This window comes from Notothenia coriiceps, unplaced genomic scaffold (genome assembly GCF_000735185.1).
Source record: "Notothenia coriiceps isolate Sejong01 unplaced genomic scaffold, NC01 NC01_scaffold00018054, whole genome shotgun sequence".
Taxonomy (NCBI): domain Eukaryota; kingdom Metazoa; phylum Chordata; class Actinopteri; order Perciformes; family Nototheniidae; genus Notothenia; species Notothenia coriiceps.
The window spans coordinates 252-15,931 of NW_011350755.1; the positions used below are offsets into that span (position 1 = coordinate 252).

Here is a 15,680-nt window from a genome sequence, read left to right on the forward strand (position 1 = left end):
ACAAATGTCCTCAACATTTCTGGCAGTGAGCTTCCCAGTCGGGCTTATCTGCCACTTCCCGGCATGCATGTGAAAGAGAGGCCTCCTGAGCCTCTTTACAAGGAGCCCTCCTCCACCCTCCAAAAATACACAAAATCTTGAGCATCCTCAAAAATTACTGCTGGGTCCATACTTGGTCTGTTTGTACTGTCAGGGTTGGGGAAAAATGGGACCCAAATGCAGTAAGAGGACTAAAAAAGGTAAAGTAACAAAAGGCGAGCTCTATTAAAAAGCTGAAAATAGGAAAAATAAGAAACTACTGTGAGCCTCTCCGCAGGGTTCAAAGAGGGACGGAAAGAGCAGGGTTTAGGTTGAACACAGGCGTTAGCACCGAAACCAAGTATACACGGGTCTCAAAACGTTGCCCGTGTGGGAACCTTCACAGGTCCTTTGGCGACCTTCCAGGATCCCACCTACTGCAAGAAAGACCAGAACCAGGTTACGACGTGCTTTTATGTTGAGCGAGGCAGAGAGCGTGTGCAGCCGTCTGCTTGGGCACAGAGCCGGAGTTTGTGAGAGAGCCGGCTTGAGAGTTAATTTCTCTTCAAAATATAATTGATTGCCAGCCTCCCCTCGTCCCTGGCTGGCTTGCTAGCTCGTTGGTAACGTAACTGATGTCTTCTAATGTGCCTGCATCTGGCGCTGAGTTGCCATATTCCTTTCATGAACCACTTCCTGATATCCATTGTTGCAGATAAATATAAATGATAAAAGCCAAACTAACCTAGCAAGAGTAAACTGACAGGCTGCTGTACCACATCTCGCTCAAAAACCCACACCACTCAAACCAGCGAAAAAAACAGTCTCGTGCGCAGCCTTTCATTCAGAATTTCCTTGCAAAATTAAAAAATGATATTAAACTAATCTTTCAACATAGTTTAAGAATAAATATTAGGACAAAGCCCTACAAATAACAACAATAAACATAATAATAAAACAATTAAAATGTTGTATTCAGCCCTGATTAAAACAGCGGGCCCAAATCCTGAATGGGCGGGCCCAAATCCTGGATGGGCGGGCCCGGCCCCATGGGGCCCGCCCATGACGCCGGGTCTGCATAGCCCCCGCTTGCTTAGCAAACCCCGGCCAATTCATTCCCAAAATCAGAGAGTGCGTAAGGCGAGTGCTAACTCCAGCCCTGACTCTATGCTTTTTCCCCTTATAAGAAATTTCCAGCGTCACCTCCGGGCACTGGTGATTATCCACATGCACACACCTAACCTTCACCCACGATGCTTCAATCAAAGCCCCAGGCCGAACCAAGCGCTGATGGATCATCGTCTGATTACATGTCCATCAGAGCCTGGTGTGTACCCCCCTGTATACATACCGGTATATGGTACGTCCCTTCCAAATCGGGGGAGGCAACTGGCGATCCCGCAACCCGAACCAGCTGTCCGACACTCCCGTCGGAAGTGGCCGGGCTGCCCGCACCGCCAGCAATCCTGCCCTGACGTCTGAGGAGCCCCCTGTGGTGCCGGACGACCAGAAGCGTAGGCCGGACCCTGGGGAGAGATAAAAACAGGAGGGTAAGGTAGGGCTTGGGGGGGAAGTGTTGGGGCTGCGGGGGAAGTGTTGGGGCTGTGGTATTGGGGCCGTGTGGCGGTGGGGAGGGAAGGGCAGCTGCTCCAGGAAACCTCCTCTTTGGGGCTGGGACGGGTCTGCCCGCTGAGAAGGCCGGTGGTCGGGGCTCCTCTTTCATGCTCCGCCGGGGAAGCGAGAGGTGGTCCTCCGCGAGGACGACGGCTGCTTCCAGGTTGGCGGGGCGATGGCACTGGACCTAATTCGCCGTCGAAGATGGCAGGCCGGCGATTAACTGCTCCAGCGCCACCTGCCCGACGACTTCCTCAGCGGAGCGCACCCCCGGCTGGAGCCAGCGGCTCGCTGCATCCAGGAGCCGCTGCGCGTAGGAGAAGGGCCGGTCAGCGTCCTCGAAGGGGAGGGCCCGGAACCGGCGGCGATGTCCCTCTGGCGTGCTGCCAAGCCGGTCCAGGATGGCCTTCCTCAGATGCCGGTACACATGCCGAGAGGCTGCTGGCAGGCTGTGGGCGGCTAGCTGCGCACTCCCAGATAGCAGAGGCAATAGCCGCGCTGCCCACTCCTCCTCCGGCCACCCGCACGCTGCCGCTGTGCCCTCAAAGATGTCCAGGTATGCCTCCGGATCATCCTCTGCCGTCAATTTCTGGAGGGCAATTGAAGGCGGTCGGGCCGGGTTGGTAGCGGGATCGGCCTCCCGAGCGGCCGGATGCTGCAGCAGCTCCCGTAGGAGAGCCCGGTCCTCGCGCTGGCTCGAGGCGATCCCGAGCAGAGCCTCGCTCTGCTGTCGCTGTAATGCTGTGGTGGTCTCCTGCATGTGAGCGAGACGTTGGAGGGCCTGACCCAGCGGGGTTTCTCCTTCCGACATGATTGTCCCTGTTCAGGCGCCACTGTGAGCCTCTCCGCTCACAGAGGGACGGAAAGAGCAGGGTTTAGGTTGAACACATTATTAGCACCGAAACCAAGTATACACAGGTCTCAAAACGTTGCCCGTGTGGGAACCTTCACAGGTCTTTTGGCGACCTTCCAGGATCCCGCCTACTACAAGACAGACCAGAACCAGGTTACGACATGCTTTTATTTAGTCAATGATTACCTGGACAGTAAAGTTTACAGCTAAGGATCCAAATAGGAATTATATGCTTCATTACAAGAAGTTGACAACTCTGGTATAGTCCATTTATAGGGAAGATCGCAACTTTGTCCATGTGTCAATTGACTAAAATGGTTAGGTATTCAAATCGTTAGTGTGTGAATACGACCAGAAAGTCATATTCATGTGTCACATATATTAGATTTAGGGTTTCCTGTGCAGTCAGACACACTTAGCACATTGTAGTTTTTTAACCGTTCACAGCCATTAAGAGGTGGCTCAGTCTGCTCTCAAACATATTTCCTGTAGCAATTCACGGCTCTGTGCTGCCCAATAAAGCAAGAACCTCGTCACCGCAGTCAAAACCTCTCTATTTATGATCCTCAGTCTTATAGTTTCTTACTTTTTCTCACAGCATGGGTGAAGACTCAGACTACTCCTATTGACCACAATTAGGATAAGCTGTTATTAGCCAACAGTTTAAAATAGTTTAAAATAAATAACTTGGTAAGCATGATGCTGAAGTAACCAATCAAAGAGTAAGAAATTAGGAGTTTCATATCAGTTAAAAGCAAAATACGTCTTTCATTTCTGTAAGCATGAGTGTTACTGGGACCAGAATTAGGACGTTGTTTTTCCACACTAATCCCTGTTCTAGACAGAAATATCTTCGTATGGACTAATACTTAATGCTCCCTAGTGTTAAATATAAGCGCTATATAAATAGAATTTATTATTATTATTATTATTATTATTATTATTAACTTACTATGCTATTATTACTTTTTGGGGTTCTCCTTTTTCCTGTAGTTTGTTATAAAGGTTTTTGTGCATGTAAACGGTCTTCAAAGCCTACAAGTTCTCTCCAGAGGGAGTTTCTCTCCCACACACTTCCCATTGGGCTCCTTTGTTACTTCTGTAACATAGTGACATCACTAAGTAACACTCACTCTTCTAATGACTAACGCTCCAACACATTGCCCATGATAGGCTAAGGGGCAGGACATCTTTAAGCGGTTGACCAATCAGACCAGAATGGGCTCTGGTTTCAGACAGAGGTTGAAAAGAGGTGCTGCAGTACACAAAATACAAATATGAACCTGAAAACATTAGCTACAATTCTTAAATGCTCGTCTTACTGTAAATTGACGTCTTAGTATTAACAGTCTGGTAATGTCATATATCATATATATTAATATGATATTTTATTGCACAACAAGTACTTTATCTTTCGTGTTTCTGCTGATAATACTTCTATACTTTAACATATGTGTTTTTACGTTATGGTATTAAGTAAGATATGTAAGCACTGCCTCTGCCACGAATATTCTCTGTCTCACTCCAGAATTAAACCCCTAAATCGTTCTTAAATGTGTATTTTATTTGACCTATTGTCCCCACGCAGAGAGAGAAAATATTTGTTTAACAGAACCATCATATGGGCCTGACAGCTCACTCAGTAAATCACAGACCCCCGGGGGTCCAATCTAATAACTGGAACTCAGCCACATCAGTCTGCCTCTTTTTTCTGTTGAATAAACTAAAGTGCAGGGGAATCATTTACCAACTACTCTTACTTTTGTTTTGGAAATTTAAATAAACCTCCTAAATAGACGTTTTCTTGTCCAGCTGTTGCAGCTGTTGCTGACATTTTAACTTCTTTGTGTTGGTATGTATTTTCAAATGTGACTGTTATACTTGTTTGTTATTCTTTTTGAAATGTGAATAGTTAAACTGTTAGAGTAGTTTCGATAAAGCTCAAAAGACCATTTGACTTTACTTTTTAGGCTGGAAATGGTTGCCCCTTTTCTAACCAGAAAGCTGTGTTCTCGCATTCTTAAATGCAATATCTCACAGTAGACAGAATACAGCGTTTAGGCACTTTTGCATTGGCTTCACTTATCAGGACCAGAGGTTACCGCTTGAATAAAGCAAAGTTTGAAACACTGAAACGCACACACACTCACATGCACATGGACATGTACTACTAGGATAACTGGCTAGGACTCACACAGATGACAGAGAGTCACACGTCAGTCCACACTTTAAGGTCAAACTCTGTTGAGTTCATCCAGGCTCCACATGGATCTACAGGCCCCACGAGTCCAGTCTGACACAACACACTGCTCTCTGCTTTCAACACAAGCAACTGATCAACAGGGTCAAAGATCAAACCCATGTGCTTATCCATGACAGGTCAGTAGTCTGTTCAAACCGATACAATCACATTTTGTGTTGATATGGCTAGTTTCTTATTTCTAGCAGACACAGAGCATTACTTTGGAGTTGTGTTTGGGTCCACTTGATGAATGTAAGTCAAATTTAATTCTCTCTTTTAGCTCTGTTTGTGGTCTCCACCATCTACTGAGGGTAATATATGTCTCTTTAGCTGCTAAATGCTCCACATTGTTCCCCAGTTAGTGTGCTTTTCTATTTATTATTCTATGTAATCTATAGATTCAACCGAGACACCATAGTTATGTTTTAATATTGTCAATAGTATTATTATAATACAAATACAGATGACAGTCACTTATACAAATATTTGAGTTCACTGTCAGATGACTCAGAGTTCCGACCTTCAGCATGGCTAAATGCACAGGTATGCTGAACTCTGTGCTAATTGTTATTAAAAAATAGCAGAATAAGAAACCTCAAGGTAGCAGCTTCTCGCAGACACAGACAGTTTAATCAATTCAAGCTTTGAATTATTACAAACTTTGCCGATCATACCTGCTAATTCTTAAACATTAATTCGACCATTAAAATGGAACTTGTCAGTTATCTAGTTTGTGTGGTCTGTGCAAACGCAAGTTGTCTAAATTTGTATGTGGTTCCAGAATAATAACATCTGATAATAAGTAGTTGAATTTTACACATTGACTTTTACAGGAGCGTGAAATAAGGATTCTGGATCACTTTTTCATTTATTTGAGTGCCAAGACGAAGCAGGTCTAAATGGTTTTGCAGCTTAGCATCTGGTTTTTGCAATACCTCCTGTAAAGGGAAGGGACCTGGAAAAGATAAAAAAAAACATATATTTTCTCAAGCTTCACACAAGAAGATAAAGTGCAATTCACCTTTCTCAGGTTAAATGAATAACAAGTGCTGTGGTTTTGGACATATTTTCTTTGCTGAGTTGTTGCTGAGTTGGGACGCCCCCCTACAAGTGTCATTTGTCTGAGTAAAATGCTCTGGGCCTCAGGAGGCAGAAAGAGAATTTCCATTTCACACTTGGCTGAAACTCCAGATTGGCATAGCTAACCCAACAGAGACCTTTCAATGGCCTACATTATGCCAAGTAGATTCAATCATGCGAGAGGAAAAACAGTATGTAGCTACACATTTATACCTTAAGCATTTGGCCGAGTAAGAGTGAGTTATACAAAATGAAAAAACAAGAATAAATCATCATATTGTTATTCCAACTGGCCTGATAACAAGAACAAGTCTCAAAATGCTAAAAAAATTCAGAGCAATTCAGGAACCCCTCAATCCTGGCAGCATTGCAGTTCTCAAACGAGATGATGTTCCTGCTGAGCTACAGTGTTATTTCACATACTGTGCCACATACTGTATACTGTATGCATTCTCCCTTTTCAGGTATCAGGTTCCACTGATGCAAAGCAAAATATGTTGGCCGTTGGACAGAAATGCATAAATTAAAGCAAAATTATTCAGACGCAAGGGTTAAAGGAAGTTGAAACGGGGAGGTTGAGGGACATTAGGACTTTAGGTCTGAATATGAAGTATAGAATTCCCAAATGTTCTATTGATAATCACTGCCATGTGCGGAATATATGTGTGCATGTGTTTTGACTCTAATGCTAGCAGTATTCTTCTTGTCTGCATACTTTGTGTTCAAATGACAAATTAAAAAGTAGATCAACTAGATGGCAAATAATGAGAACATCTTTCCTGTGTAAGACCGTGCATCTGTAGTTAAGAATGGAGACGTGTGCTGTTTCTGTTGTAGGTCAAATGTAATTATCATTTCATGGTGTTTGGCAATATGTAGGGATTACATTTGTTCTCTTTAAGGGATGGTCTAGAATCTCAACTGTTTTACAGAGTGGTGCATTAATGAGTCCTAAACCCAGAAATTAGTTTTTACCAAATCCGGTTCCCTTATCATGAAGTCAACGTTTTTTTTCGTGTGTTTGGTTAGATGCCTGATATAAGATCTGTGCTTATCACAAGTCTAACAGATTTTCACGTTATATTCTATGACATCAAAAACATCATTAAATACATCACTCATGAATGTTAAACCTTATCGTGTTTTAAAAAAGGCTAATAAGTGACTAAATGAGTGAGATAACTAAATATCATCACGCCAAACTTTAGCCACCTTTAGCTTAGCGGTGCTGAGGTGAACACATGCGACTGTGATGTTGTTTTTATAGGTGAACTTTAGCTTTTAACTTCTAGTTACGCTGCAGAAAGCATGAAAATTGTGTTAATATGTAGAGATTATCCCGCTGTACAAATCTTCTGAATATTATTAAAGTGTGTTTGAACGCTTGCTATGCTTACTCCGTGTAGGCCTACTAAATACGTCATCACACTGCACCACACTATACAAAATATTTGTTAGAAGGATCTTTGTGTAACTTGCAGGTTTCATGCAGTGCAGTGTCGTGTTTGTATCTTAAATATGTTCTTTGCTACACTGAACCCACTGGCCTCTTTCCCTCACTGGGTATCAAATAAAACACACACTCTCACACACACACACACAGACACACACACACACACACACACACACACACACACACACACACACACACACACACACACACAAACAGCTTCATGCTGTGATCTTTATTGTTTTTATGACCTGAGAATGTATAACATTTTGAACAAAAAAGACTAGTTGTGAAGTATGATGTTTCAGGTGGTTGGACATGTGATAAGTGAACAGATGAAGTCTGAATACAGGATTAACAGCCTCTTGCTTTGTTTAATCTTTTGCCTTTTTCTGACACATTCAATGCAGTTTAAACTAAAACACATTTAGTCAGCTTTTACTGGTGGCACTTGTTCTATTTCTGTTCACACCAAAAACCTAGTTCTTCTGTTTATTCCAAAGAAACCGCACAACTTCCACATTTTGAAAACTATTGGAAAACAGTTAAAGTAATTCTGTTTCAGATCACAGAAGATCACCATATCCTTATAACTCTCCAACACACCCCCTGCCGGAAATGCCTCGATTGGACTCCTTTGTTTACCTCTATAACATAGTGACATCACTGTGTAACACTCGCATTTCTATTGGCTAAAACTCCAACACATTGTACGTGATAGGCTAGGGGGCGGGACATCTTTAAGCAGTTGACCAATCACAACAGAGCCGTCCAGCTAACCAATCAGTGCAGACTGGGCTCTGGTTTTAGACAGAGGGTGAAAAGAGGTGCTGCAGCACAGGCAGTATGAGAAAAATAAAGCATATAAACATGACATAGTATTGCACAAAATGCAAATATATACCTGCAAATGAGCAGTTGTCTCTCAAGAAAAGTTAGCTTTAATGCCATATATCATATTATATGTAAAAAAACATCGCCGCACACATTATTATATTTTTTAACAGAATGGAATGTACTTCACATGGGTTTACATCCCTGTGTAGGTAAAAGCTGTGTCTCAGAGGGGAATTACTGTAAGAAACATGTCTAACAGCTGTAAGGACAGACTAAACAGAAGCACAAATCACAGACGCTAGATTCGTCCTGCTGTTTCAGGCAGGACAAATCTCAATGCAACTATAAACAAAGGACTTTACCGCACAAAGTTCAATAGCACATTACGGTATGGACAGGTACAAAGGGATTAAGTGTATCATTCTAATTAAATTAATGAAAGACTTGCAAAGTGCATCCTTCCTTATCTTCTGCAGAACTCATCAGACTGTGGCATTTAATTACAGAAGCGGCTGCTTGTGCATAATACTTCATCATTAGTCCAATAACATCAGTCTGAGATTGAAAAACATGTCAGGCTCACTTTACCTCCGTTCTTTTAACAAACTAATGAGCCTATACAGTAGCTTTTTATTTATAGCTATCGTTTTTTTTTCTTGTGGTCTACTTGAACCGTGGTGTCAGTTCTATCAATCAAGACAGCTAATATATAATAATTAATATTGGAGCAATAGTCATCATATTTGTATTTACTTTAAACACTTTGAGATGACAGTTGAGAAGTCCATTTCAAGGAATCTTCTCATCATGGAGTGAAAAATACAATTCCTCCATCCTCGCATACCTCTCTCAAATCCATGTAGAAGGAAACTAAAATGTGACTTAACTCATGGGCTTATTAACTTTAACTGAAACATTTTTTTTTTTTAAATCTGCATCCTCTGCATTCTAGAAGGATGCTTATTGGAGCAACTTTCAACATGCTTGGATCATTTTATATATGCATGCTTTAGCTGCAACTGTAAAGCTAAAGGACTAGGACTGAGATTAATTGTGTTGATAATTATAATCCCCATCATATTGAGTTCACTCTGGCAAATGCAATAGACACTGGGATATCTTTTATTCATTACTGTGTAATGCAACTCACTTTTCTTTTGATTTTAATTAATGAATTGATGGAAAGATGTGCAAAGGGCCACAACTAGCCAAAAATCACCCGTGTGACAAGTTAAGGCTGTCAGCAAAACGGAATCAAGAGGAAAAACAAAATACATGTTATGAGCATGATCAGGCAAAAAAGGGCTGAATCACTAAAGTTGTGTTGCACAAACCTGACCTGTGTGTGAGGAGTTAAGGGCAGGTGCATATAGAGAGTGGCTGATTAAAAATAATGAGGTACATGTGTGCAGATCAGGTGACTGATGATGGCAAGAAAAGCTGAGAGCTACTGCAAAATGATGGAATTGGAACACCGTGCCATATAAACTACCGCATCTAAAAATATGAGCCTGTTGTTGGCCTCTGTGTACAACAACTAAAAAACAACCATTCTTGGAGCGTAACAGATAACATGTAATGTGATTACATCGTCAGGAACCAAAGAAAAGGTAACTGTGTAACTGATGATAATCCAAACGCCTAATTCAACTACCTTGATCCGAAATAAAATAAAAGATTAACTTTGCAGGTGTTGACGATTTTTCAGTTCCTGATGGAGTGGCTTTTTATCCAGCTTCCCTCTGAAAACGAACAGCTCCTTCAGATTTATTATCAAACTGCCACAGCTCGTACTCCTGGTTGATTAGATTCATTACAAAATAAAAATACCTACAAGTCAAATAAAACAGCTAAAAACGTTGCTTTTCATCCCTTCAAATAAAGCACACACCAGTATTTTTCCCATTTAAAAAAAAGTTATTTAATTGGCTGCATAGATTATGCTAATTCAACACATTGGCAAATTCAAAATGTGTACCGGGCCGCGGAGGTGTTACTGCCGGGCCGCCAAATAGCTGTGAGTTTATTGTAATATTTGCAGAATTATAAATATTTTAAAATATTTTATCAAATTAATTTTTATTTTTATTTTCGCACCTATACCAGTCATATTATTTTATCCAAAACATACAAAATAAATCAAAATTGGTTAGCATAAGGTCTCAGGCTCTCGTGCACAGAGAAAGTTACAGGTGCGCCAATAGGAAGTGGAGCACACAGGAGACAACCGTTTAATCGCAGACTGTTATGTTTATGTGGGGAAATGGCAGTGCATACATTATTTGAGATATATTTCGAACTCGGACTTCATTTTAAGGACATTGCGGCCAGGGGTGTAGAGCTATTTTTTTTATTTGTAAAACCTCCTTCACTTCATGAAATGGCTGCAGCATCAGGAGGCAGCCTCTGAGAAGTGCAGCACCAGCGCGTACACACCCGCCTTCACTGTGTTCCCCACTGCAGGCTGCTACGTTTCACACACACACATTGAATGGCCTGATTATTCCCCCTATTACTCCTTGTATGAAGGAAATGTCCGGTCACAAAGGCGCATGATGTCTGTGTGTATGTGCTCTGCTCAGCTCCGCTGTGTGTGTGTGTCTGTTCGGTGCGTTTGTGTGTGTCCAACAACGGCATTTGTTTTAAAATTACCATGAACAGTAATTTACACACATCTGGCCAACTCCATAGGTATGTGGGTGTTCCCAAAAGAAGTTAGTTTAATCTTAATCTCGATGTAGTGCTAAATGCTGTCGGAGTGCACCGGAACGAACGCCCCGGTATGACGTTATTATGGCTGGCAAACAAGCCCAGGGGTCTCCCTGACATTTCAGTTATATCAATATGTGTACAGTGGTCCTAATTTGTTTTAATTGTATCCTGGTTTTAAACGTTGTTAATATGTTTTGGATGCATATTGTTATATTATTTGTTCAGGCTGTTACATACAATCAGCCACTGTTGCCACCTATATTATATATTATATTAATATTTGTAAAGCGGTCCTAATTTTTTGTTTTAATTGTATCCTGGTTTTAAACGTTATTAATATGTTTTGGATGCATATTGGTATTTCTTCAGGCTGTTAAATACAATTAGCCTCTTTTGCCACCTGCTGGTGAGTAAATATTCAAATCAGTTAAAATTGACAACCGGTCCGCACATTTTTTTTAATGTATCTGCCGGTCCTTGGCACAATAAAGGTTGGGAACCCCTGCTTTAAAAGACAGGGATACCAGGTGATAGTAATGTCTAATGTGATTCTGCACACATGGGTCTTTCCTCTCAGCAGTGTTCATCCCAGAGTCCATGGAAGAAGCTGTTTGGGCTGCGCAGGTCTGGTCAGAGCAAACACAATATTACACCTGTAGGTTTCCACCTTAAGGCATATACTAACTGAGTAACTAACACTGGTGTAATGATAAAGAGGACATCACTGGCTTGTTTCACATTATGAAATGTTCCATGCTGATAATGTGCCTTGATATCTGCATGACCACTATGATGCAGAGGACACTGCTTATCTCAGAAACACGACTGTCAATATTTGTTTCTAACCATCTATGTGTGCTCGATGTGGTTTGAAAAATAACGGCATGTCACGGGACAGCATGTGTACTTTTTGTCCCACTGGTGTCTCTATGCAGGTGAATGTTGACACTATTGCTTCTCTCCAGGCCAGCGATGATGATGATGAATCTGAAACGCCTGAATGCATGTCTATCACATCAGCATGTTGGGCCATTTGCTTCTCCCGTCAACCTATTAATCTTCGCTGCTGCCACACTCCTCCCACTCTTACCCACTACACTTTATTCTTTTGCGTCAGGCCCACAGTGAGCAGGTTTCCCAGGAGCGAAATGAGCGCCATCGGCTGGAGCGGGACCTTGAGGAGGCGTCTAGGAGGCTGGCAATGGCTCATCAGGACATCCGCAGACTCACCAATGAGCTGGATGCTGCGAAGAACAACAACCTGGACCCAAGTGGTATGGCGCAAACACTAACAAGCCTATGTTAAACACTATTGCAATGTTCTGTGCACATTATTGTTATAAACATACAAATGATGACATTGACTTGTCATATTTTTTTATAATGTGTAAATCACACATACAGTAGCTTGAATGTCTGCCTCGAATACTTTTCAACATGTTTTGGTTATGCAAGATAACAACCTCCTTTTCTAATGCATACCTTTTTTTTTATTGTAATAGCTAGGTACAGGAATTCATTAGGAGCTTGTAAAAATAAATGTTTTGAAAGGCATTACATTACAACAAAAAATATGCTTATAACCTCAGGTTCTGAGCTCCAGGGAACACTCGAAGAAGTAGAGAACCTGAGGAAGGAAGTGGACAAACTGAAACACTGTGGTGAGATAGACTTGGGTGTGATCTTGAAAATGTCCATTTAGTTTAGGTTTTCTGGAGTTTTTCTTTTCTGTTTGAAAATCCCTGTTGGAGGAGAGTTGTTCAAAATGGTGGGTTTATAGGACTCTGTAGGGTTGAACAACTAGTTTGGATATTACAGATTTCTGCAAAAAAACGACGAAATATAACATTTTTATTTGCTTTATTTATATTTAGGTTAATTTCAATTCTTCACACACATGTATTACAATTATTTAAAATGTAATAATAATTTTAGATACAAGTTACTGATTTAGAAGCTACCTGATTTTCTTCATATTCTTACTCGTTCTTGAATTATGAACTTGGATCATGTTGGTTTTTAATATATAAGTAAACAATCTCACTTTGACAAATGCACAAAGTTCTGTATTCAACCCTCACCAAATGTAAGCTTAAATGTTTCGTACAGTTCGCTTTAAGGACTGAAGAATCATTTTAAACCTGCATCTCAAACTAATTTCTAAGCAAATGTTGGACAAATAAAACACTATGTGAATTCATAACTTCACATAGTAAATAGCAAAACTAGACTGAAAACAATTGATGTTGACCGTCATAGTTTTTCCCTTCACAGACATGATGAAGCTGCAGCGATCCAAAGAGCAAAATGACAAACTAGATGTTGAGAACAGAGCTCTGAGGGAGAGAGTCCACACTTTAGAGTCAGAGAAGAGAAATCTCTTGGACAAGGTATTTGAATTATTTTTGTTCAAATAACTTATTATGTTGTCGCAGAAGTTTGACATTATTTGGTGTTGTGTTTGTCCAGTCGGCAATACATGACACAGACGTAGATGTTACCAAAGAGGATGAAAAGAACAGGAGCTTCAGCAGTGAACCACAAAACAATCTATCCTGCTCGCCAACCGAAGAAAAAGATAACATGCACAAACGGTATACATAACTGCCGCCTGGGAAACCGAGCGATTAAATAATGTTGACGTTCGTTTAGACTGTTTATACTGCTTTGACTTGAACCATTGTTATTCTCTGTCAGGTGTCATGAGGCGATGGAAGACAGGCTTGTTCAGATGAAGGAGCTGAAACGGCAGCTCCAGAGGATACGCAAGGAACAGGAAGAGCTGGAGGAGAGGAACGAGGAGCTGGAGGCGCTGCTGGGGGAGGCCCAGAATGCCAGCAAGGGGGAGAGGCACCGGCACGAGGGGGAGCTGGAGGGACTGCACAGGAGGGTAATGAAAAGCACACACTTCCTAAAAAACGTTTTCTTAACTGCAGGAGGGTTGTATGGATTACTTACTAAATTAAAGGAATCTTAGAAGTATTTTACTTGTGGAAAGTATGATGGCGTGTTTGATAGCGTGCCATTGTAGGGTGGAACAAATTGTACCACAGAGCTTTTGGAAGGGGGTAATATTTCTAAAAGAAATCTGGGTTATTCACTGAGATTACAAAATTGTAAAATTGCAAGTAAAAGCTCAGATTTCTTTATGAAATGACAGATGTGTTAGAAGAGAATGTTTCACTTCCAGAACAGGATCAACCTCATCCCACCACCACGTCAAGCATTTTCTCTTAAATGTTGGAGTTTTTTTAAACTTATTTTACTACTCTAATTTCTGAGAGAACCTGATTTTATTACTCGGAAATGTATGAGTCATCCTCAGAAAGTTTGAGTTTTTCCTGTAGATCTAGCCCCGTTGCCTGGCATCATAATTTATTTGAGATTCATTAATGCCAGTTGTTGACTAGAATTACTCAAACAGTATTGTGAACCATCATCTCTCTAATGGCTGAGTGAGTAATAATCTTAACTTGTCTCTGCAGATCAAAGGGCTGGAGGCAGAGCTGAAGAAGCAGGATGTCCAAGACAAAATGTTAAAGAATGGAGAAGAAGCCACCGAGTCCTTCTTACAGCTGGTAAAACCTCACTCACTCAATATCACTGTGCTCATTTTACAGTGGGGTGACAACACAGACAAAACACTTAGACTTGTGACAATCCACAGGTTCAAATAAAGCACAACGAGCTGTTACTAATGCTTATAATTTGAAATAAAGTAATTTTTTCTATTAGCTTCGACAGGTCAATAAATGTAGCTGAAAGAGGTATAGCGATTAAGGAAAACTGTTCCCAAATTTGACTAAAATAAATCTCCTTTGGATTTGAACAGAATAACAGAAACAGGTTTTATTGTATCATCACGTTCTTGCAATAGTTCCTTATCACATTTCCATTCATATGATGGTTAATGTAAAAAATAAGAATACACTTTAATGACCCAACTATAACTTTAACTATCAGCCTGCGTAGATTAGATGATGGCCCATAAAGAGAGTTTATATGCTTCAAATTCCATAACAGCAACCTATTAATGCTCTCTATACATTATGTATGAAGCACCTAAGGGACAGCAGCCTGGAGAGATTGGCTCTTCTAGAGGCCCGTCTGACGGAGGAGAAGGACTGGAGGAAGCAGCTGGAGGTGGACCTCAGTGCTGCCCAGGCCGCACTCAAAAAAGACAAGGAGGTAAAAAAAAACAACAATAACAACATCACAGCTAAACATCTATTTTGAAGTAAAGAGATTTTATCTTGAAAATAAGAGTTCCGGTTGTATTTGTTTTAAAGTACAATACTAAAAAGTTAGAGTCGCAAACAACACAGGAACTCTAATTCATCTCTACACCAAAGGCTTTGCAGATAGGTGAACGAGAGCTGAAGAAGCTGAGACTGGAGGTGAACAGCCGTCAGACAGAATGCCAACAAGGAAAAACACTCATCAAGAGCCTCACACAAGTCAAGGGGGAGAAAGCAGTTCTGGAGGAAAAGGTATGTGCCATTTTCAGCTCAGACATGATGAAACAAAGCATTCTTTCTTCAGGGTTAGATTGTTGCTGTTGTAAAAAAATATATACAGTGGGGCAAAAAAGTATTTAGTCAGCCACCAATTGTGCAAGTTCTCCCACTTAAAAAGATGAGAGACCTGTCATTTTCATCCTAGGTATACCTCAACTATGAGAAAAAAAAAATCCAGAAAATCACATTGTCTGATTTTTAAAGACTTTATTTGCAAATTATGGTGGAAAATAAGTATTTGGTCACCTACAAACAAACAAGATTTCTGGCTCTCACAGACCTGTAACTTCTTCTTTAAGAGCCTCCTCTGTCCTCCATTTGTTAACTGTATTAATGGCACCTGTTTGAACTCGTTAT

At 41.0% G+C, this 15,680-nt stretch overlaps 1 protein-coding gene across 1 annotated transcript; it reads left to right on the forward strand.

Moving 5' to 3' along the window:
• Positions 1 to 11,333: 11,333 nt before the first annotated feature.
• LOC104950800 (coiled-coil domain-containing protein 30-like) lies at positions 11,334 to 15,296 on the forward strand (the record flags this gene model as incomplete). The annotated part of the gene is made up of 9 exons (XM_010777365.1): positions 11,334 to 11,461; positions 11,924 to 12,080; positions 12,396 to 12,467; positions 13,081 to 13,196; positions 13,276 to 13,400; positions 13,504 to 13,696; positions 14,292 to 14,384; positions 14,866 to 14,994; positions 15,159 to 15,296. Coding segments are annotated over exons 1-9 (1,119 nt in total), but the record flags the coding sequence as incomplete, so codon positions are not given.
• Positions 15,297 to 15,680: the final 384 nt, after the last annotated feature.